The sequence below is a fragment of the Grammomys surdaster genome, unplaced genomic scaffold (assembly GCF_004785775.1).
Source record: "Grammomys surdaster isolate TR1022 unplaced genomic scaffold, NIH_TR_1.0 125769, whole genome shotgun sequence".
Taxonomy (NCBI): Eukaryota; Metazoa; Chordata; class Mammalia; order Rodentia; family Muridae; genus Grammomys; species Grammomys surdaster.
Window position 1 is genome coordinate 31904 of NW_021620600.1, and position 6000 is coordinate 37903.

At 57.6% G+C, this 6000-nt stretch overlaps 1 protein-coding gene across 5 annotated transcripts; it reads right to left on the minus strand.

Moving 5' to 3' along the window:
* Positions 1 to 562: 562 nt before the first annotated feature.
* On the minus strand, positions 563 to 6000 carry Nr1h2 (nuclear receptor subfamily 1 group H member 2). Of its 5 annotated transcripts, none has more exons than XM_028788855.1 (10): positions 5844 to 6000; positions 5616 to 5744; positions 4711 to 4768; positions 4521 to 4634; positions 3979 to 4260; positions 3627 to 3886; positions 3363 to 3542; positions 2801 to 2900; positions 1325 to 1533; positions 563 to 1077 (listed from the first exon to the last, which is right to left on the minus strand). In XM_028788855.1, exons 3-10 carry the CDS (start codon positions 4748 to 4750, stop codon positions 931 to 933), a joined length of 1332 nt encoding a protein of 443 aa, XP_028644688.1. In that variant the 5' UTR covers positions 4751 to 4768; positions 5616 to 5744; positions 5844 to 6000; the 3' UTR covers positions 563 to 930. The 5 variants fall into 5 exon arrangements, with proteins under 5 accessions (XP_028644688.1, XP_028644686.1, XP_028644689.1 ...); XM_028788853.1 differs by having other exon boundaries at positions 3979 to 4269; XM_028788856.1 differs by having other exon boundaries at positions 4711 to 4771.

Below are 6000 nucleotides of genomic sequence, written 5' to 3' on the forward strand. Positions count from 1 at the left end.
GGGTCCCGCCCCTGGCCGGCTAGGGCGCTCAAGCCTCCCTGGGAGGATCTCCAACCACGCCTCTCGCAAGTGGCCCCGCCCCGTGACGCTACCGGCACGAGGACACCCACCCCCAGGATCAAGGCTCAGCGAGCAGGCTTGGCCTGCGGCCTCCGAGCGCCCCCTGCAGGACCGTGGTAAGATTGCCACAGTGGGTCTACTCTGGAAGCCTTTGCTACAAGAGGCTTCCTTTTCTTAGTTTGCCTCAGTTCCTACACGCCCAGTTCGTGTATAACTTCTGTTGCCCCACAAATCACTTCTTGACTTGTTTATGATACTCATGGCCAGATGCACAGTCCCCAACTTTGGAAACCTGGCCCTAGCTAAGAAGTGTCCTTTTGAGACCTTGCCTTTTCGAACTGGCCTCACCCACCTTGCCCTCTGGCCTCCAGTGTCTCAAACTATGCTGTAAAAGACAACTGTCTTCAGCCGCACACCTACCCTCATGGTCTGAACCCAGACCAAGAGCAGCGAGTCACCGGGGCACAGACATGGCCCACTCCCTCCACGCTGGGCTCAGGAATGGCTTGTACTCGGGCTTTATTTTTGTTTTTTTATTAAATAAAAGGGGCAGAAGAGGGGGCCTGTGGTCTCCCAACTTTGAGGGGGCCACCTGCCCTGACCTCTCTCCACTCAAGGTGCATGGTGTGGTAGGCTGAGGTGTAAGCTTGGATGGGAGGGCAGCTGGGAAAGACCAGAGGCTAGGACCTGTGACCCTCACCACTCCTGGAAGACTCGGTGGGTGGGGTGGGGCCTTCTAGTGCCAACTGTCGCTCAGCTTGAGGCTGAACCCGAAAACTGGGCCGTGACAGTGTCCTCCCACCCCAGGAGGAAAGGCAACGCGTCCATCTGCAAGAAGACACCACCAAGGCTGGGGCGCTTGTGGCCGTCCTACTCGTGCACATCCCAGATCTCGGACAGCAAGGGCGGAAGCTTCTTGTCCTGGAGCCGCAACGCAAAGACCTGCTCCGAGTGCACAGAGCTGAGAGTGCGCAGGCTCACCAGCTTCATGAGCATTCGTGGGAAACGGAGCTGGTCCTGCCAGGGAGAGAAGGCAAGTCCATCCTGTTAGGGGCCCTGCCCTGCAAAGCCAGCTTTGTCTGGAAAGCCAGTACCGTGAGTGGTCAGGCCAACCTCAAACCCAACCCATTGTTTGGGACATCTGTGCTGACCTCACTATCAGGATCTGAGAAGAAAGGCAGGCCCGAGGCTCAGCGTGCCCCAACACGTGCCACCTGACCCCAATACCGAGCCTGCCCAGCTAGGGAATAAGCAGCCCCTGTACCTGGGGCCGCTTAATCCTCGTATAGGAGCGGAGAGCCTCCACGTAGGGCTGCTGCAGGGCCTCCACACGGCCGGGCTCCTGCACGTTGGGCCGGTCGGCTGAGAAGATGTTGATAGCAATGAGCAAGGCGTACTCGGCGTCGTCCAGGCCCAGCCGCCGCATAGCCCGCGAGAACTCGAAGATGGGATTGATGAACTCCACCTGCAAGCCTGCAGGAACGGCCCCTGCTCAGCCTCACACCTGACCCTGGTCCCAGGGCACTCAACCAGGGAAGGGAAGGAAGAACAGCCAGTGGCAGTTCCTCCCGCTTCCTCCCCATCCTGACCCAGTGAGTGCCTGTTATAGAGCAGCCATGCCACCAAGACAGGACCCATACCCTTCCTTCACACACATCCTGGAGGCACCCTCAGATCCCAGCATCTGCCGCATGAAGGCAGAGGAAAGGGGGCCAAGTTAGGCCACACTGTGAACCCTTAGGTAGCTCCCACTGCTCAGACTCAGATATGCTATGATTCACTTATGGACCACTAAGTGTACCTACTGTGTGCCAGGCCATGGAGAGTGATTTATGACCACCCCACCCCTTCTCTGTAAAGAATAACAAATTCTAGGCTGCCCTTACCTACACAGTGAAACCCCAAGAATAAAACAAAACCATCTAGGCAGGTTCCAGGCAAACTAGGAACTGTCACCCAGTTCTAAGCAAGGGACAGTGAGTGCTAGCCCCTGATGCTGGACTGTGCTGGTGGGCACAAACTCAGAGCAAGGCAGCCTGGGAGAGAAGATGGACTGAGGCAGAGGAGAATGGAGGCCAGGTCCTGTCTCAGCAGAGGGAACATGGGGGCTGACAGGCTGGCACGGCACCCTGGACTGCTGCGGGGATAGACGTGGTGTGAGGGGAATAGCAGGGCCACCTGTCCGCATGATGACCCACGCAGGAATGCCTGCGCCTGGGGCCAGACAGTGGGGCCAGACAGACAGCTTGGGTGGGAATCCTAAGTTCCTTTCCAGTCCCACCTCCAAGGCCTAACTGCCTGGGACTCCTCTGCCCAGGCTGGATCACAAGGCAAATTCTTTCCCACCCCACACCTACCCTGCTAATAAGTCCCACTGGAAGGGTCCTAGGACTCTCTGTAGTACAAGAGTTGGTAGTGGATGCCTAAAAATACTGCGAGGCGCCCGAGGTATCCTGGGAAGCCCAAAGCTGAGTGAGAAAAGCCTCTGCTCACACTGGCTGGCAATGAGCAGGGGGCCTGTCCCATTATCAGGCAGATGGCCAGGTGAGCTTCCCAGGACAGACACCTGGACAATCTTCGGAGTGGGTGTGTCTTCCTGATCTCCTGCCAGAGTGCCAGGTGACAGCCAAGCCCCCCCCATGCATCTGGCCCAGCTAAACATGATCTTTTCTTGCCAGTGCCTTATCTGGAGGTCCAGTAGGGCAGAAGCCCCAGGACCGAGCCAGTGTCTTCCACAGACCTGCACGGTGGAAGTCATCCTTGCTGTAGGTGAAGTCCTTCAGGAACGTGATGCACTCTGTCTCGTGGTTGTAGCGTCTGGCCGTCTCTAGTAACATGATCTGGAGGTGATAAGGGTGCTTCAGCTGCCCCAGAGTCAAATGTGCCAAGACCAACTGGCTGCCACCCCTCTGCCAGGCCAGACATTCTTAGCTTTCCTTCCTCCAACTTTACCACTTACGCCCCATGCAAGGACACTAACCCGACATTATCATGAGTACAGGCTAGAGTTTTGATTCTTAGCACACAGTTGACTCTCAATACTTCCTCATTATCCTTGATTTGGCTCAAATATCCATTCCTCTGAAGTCTTTGGGGCACATTTCCTCTTTAACAGTCCATCTGATATCTTCTTCCATTACCTTCTACCTCTGGCCATTTCCCTTTTCCCCCCGGCTGGCTCACTGGAGGCTCCAGGTATCTTACTAGGGATGGGACACTCGTGCTGACCACACCCCCAAGGGTTAGGACATGCTTGCACTACAGTCAGCTCTGGTCTCTCTGTCCTAGAGCCTAGTCATTACCTCGATGGTGGATGCCTTCAGGAGGGCGATCTGGTCCTCGCGGCCCAGCTGCAGGAACCCTGGCACCTGTTTGGCAAAATCCACAATCTCCTGGACTGAGATGATGGCTAGCTCAGTGAAGTGGGCAAAGCGTTGCTGACGAGCGTCTCGGGACTGAGGGTCTGCACCCAAGGGCCAGGGCTAGGACACAAAAGACCAGGGTCACGTGGGGACTTGCATGCCCTGTGAAACCCTCCCTAGCCTGGTTGGGCCGTGCCCAGATACCGTGACTTTGGGCTGGTCGGAGAAAGATCGTTTGTTGCACTGCAGCTGCGCAGCAACTAACTGCTGAATCATCAGCTCTTGAGCCGCTGTCAGCTGGATGCCCTCTCCTTCCCCGGAGCCCTGGCTATTCCCTTCGGAAGTGCCGGGAGAGGCTGCAGGTCCGGCTGAGCTACTGGGTGCAGGCTCAGTCGGGGGTGGTGGCTGCTGCTGTTGCTGCTTCTGAATCTTTTTCTTCCGGATCTGCTCCTCAGAAAGCACGCCTGCAGGAAAGACACCCTCAGTGGCGGGCCCCACCCTCTCTCCTCCCCTTGAAGAGGACCCTGGCTCCCTCTAGCCCCACCCCTGCACTCACACTGCTCCCGCATGCCAGCCTCCTTGCACTTTCGAAGCCGGCAGAGCTGGCACTTGCGCCGCATGAAGGCATCCATCTGGCAGGTTCCGCTGCCCCGACAGGCATAGCGCCCGGCCCCACCGTGGACCACGCTGCGCCGGAAGAAGCCTTTGCAGCCTTCACAACTGAGCACATTGTAGTGGAAGCCCGAGGCCTTGTCCCCGCACACGCGGCACAGCTCGTGGCCCAGCATCTTCGGGGCCGGGCCCTTCTTCCGCTTGCGCTCGGGCTCATCCTCTGGCTCTAAGATGACTTGGGGTGAGCAGATGCCATGAGAGATAGCGACAAAGAGAAACAGCAGCCTGGGAACAGGCCATGGGAAGTCCCGAAGCGAGGGTGAGAGGACAGGGCTGCAACGCCAAGGGAAAGATCTGCAGGTCGGCGGGCTCCCAAGAATGAGTCGGAGGAAAAGGAAGGAAAAGCAGACCAAAAGACAGGGGCCACCATCTCCCCACCCTTCCTTCACAATGCCCCACACCCCTGTTCCTGTCTCCCTGTCTCACCCACGATGTAGGCAGAGCTGGACCCTTCAGAGCCTGGAAGGGGATCAGTCTCCTGCCCCTCCTCCTTAATAGTAGGTGAAGTGGAGGAGGTGCTGGGCTGAGGAGAACCATTCCCTAGGAAAAGGAAGAGAAGAAATTGAGCTTCTCCAGCACTGTGGAAGGGGCCGGGTAGGGAAAGCCCGTCACTCACCAGGCACGGGAGTGTCCAGAGAACTTGTGGGGGAAGACATAGTGGGTCACGAAGCAGCCTGCTGAACATAGGGGACCCAGCCAATTACAGGGCATAATAAGGGTGTCTCTCCTTCCAATGCTCTAGGACTCTTGAATCATGATCTCATGCAGCCCAGGATAACCGAACTATGTGGCCGAATATCTTGAACCACCTCCAAAACCCTGGAACACACTACCCTAGGCTGTTCTGGGATATTGCACACTCCTGCCCCAGCCTCTCAAGTGCTGACATTACAGGACCGTGCCTCGGTGTTTTTACTTCTATAACGAGCCCCTACTCCCGGCCCTCGTCCCTTAAAAACACCACCCATTTTATCAAAGCCCAACCACTTCAGCTCCAACCCGGCCCACTGCTCCCTCCACTTCTCTACGGATCATGAGCTCCCAGGACAGTTCCCACAGCTCTAAAACTAAGGGAACCTTTCAACTCTAATTCCTCTTCTTTTGTGAGCACCAACTGCGCTCTTATCATAGGTGAGCCTAACTTTGTTCCGCCTCTCCCATCAGGGCGCAACCATTACCCTCCTACCGTAGGCTTCTTCAAGGCTTTAACCCACCCCAATACAGACCCCAGACCCTATCAGTCCCATCAGGACCCTGGTCCCTCCCCTTCCCACCCTGGGGCAGATATCCAAATTCCACCCCGCCCCTCCCATTCTCCAAAAGCCAATCATAGGTCTTCACTGTGCCACGCCCTCCATTCCTCTGCACCCCCAAACCCCCAACGATCCAGACCCCGCCCCAAGAATCAAGAGCCTTCAATTACAGACTTTATCTACAGCATGCCTCCCACCCATCTGTGTCCCGCCCCCGCCCACCAATCATAGGCTTTCCCTACGCCACGCCCCGCGGAGTCACGCCCACCTCGTTCCAGGCCCCGCCCCTCTCCGTGCACCAGGGGGAGGCGGGGCTCATGACTGCACCGCGATCGTGAGGGGGCGTGGGGGGGGTCTCCTAGTCCGTTGTCCTGGAAACGGCCGTGGGAAGCGGGAGCTGCGGCGAAGTAAGGGAAGGAAGCGCACGCTGAGCGGGACCCGCGGCGATCCGGGTACCCGGCTCAGCTCCACCCGCCTGGCCGCCCGGAGCACTTGCCTCTGTGTCCGCACTGGTGATTGCTCCTCCACAGCACTTCAGAAGTAACTTCAGGAGCCTGGGAGTAGCTCGGAGCAACAGCGCTTGCTGAGCGAAAAGCAAAAGTAACTTCGCCACTTCTTCCGGCAACCCCGCTGCGCGTCACTTCCGGAAGTAG

Coding starts and splice junctions, on each gene's coding strand:
- Nr1h2 (XM_028788853.1), bottom strand. CDS start 4,750: ATGTCTTCCCCCACAAGTTCTCTGGACACTCCCGTGCCTG. Junction 4,270..4,520: donor CAGCTCTGCCTACATCGTGG/GTGAGACAGGGA, acceptor GCTCACCCCAAG/TCATCTTAGAGCCAGAGGAT. Junction 3,887..3,978: donor GGCTGGCATGCGGGAGCAGT/GTGAGTGCAGGG, acceptor TCTTTCCTGCAG/GCGTGCTTTCTGAGGAGCAG.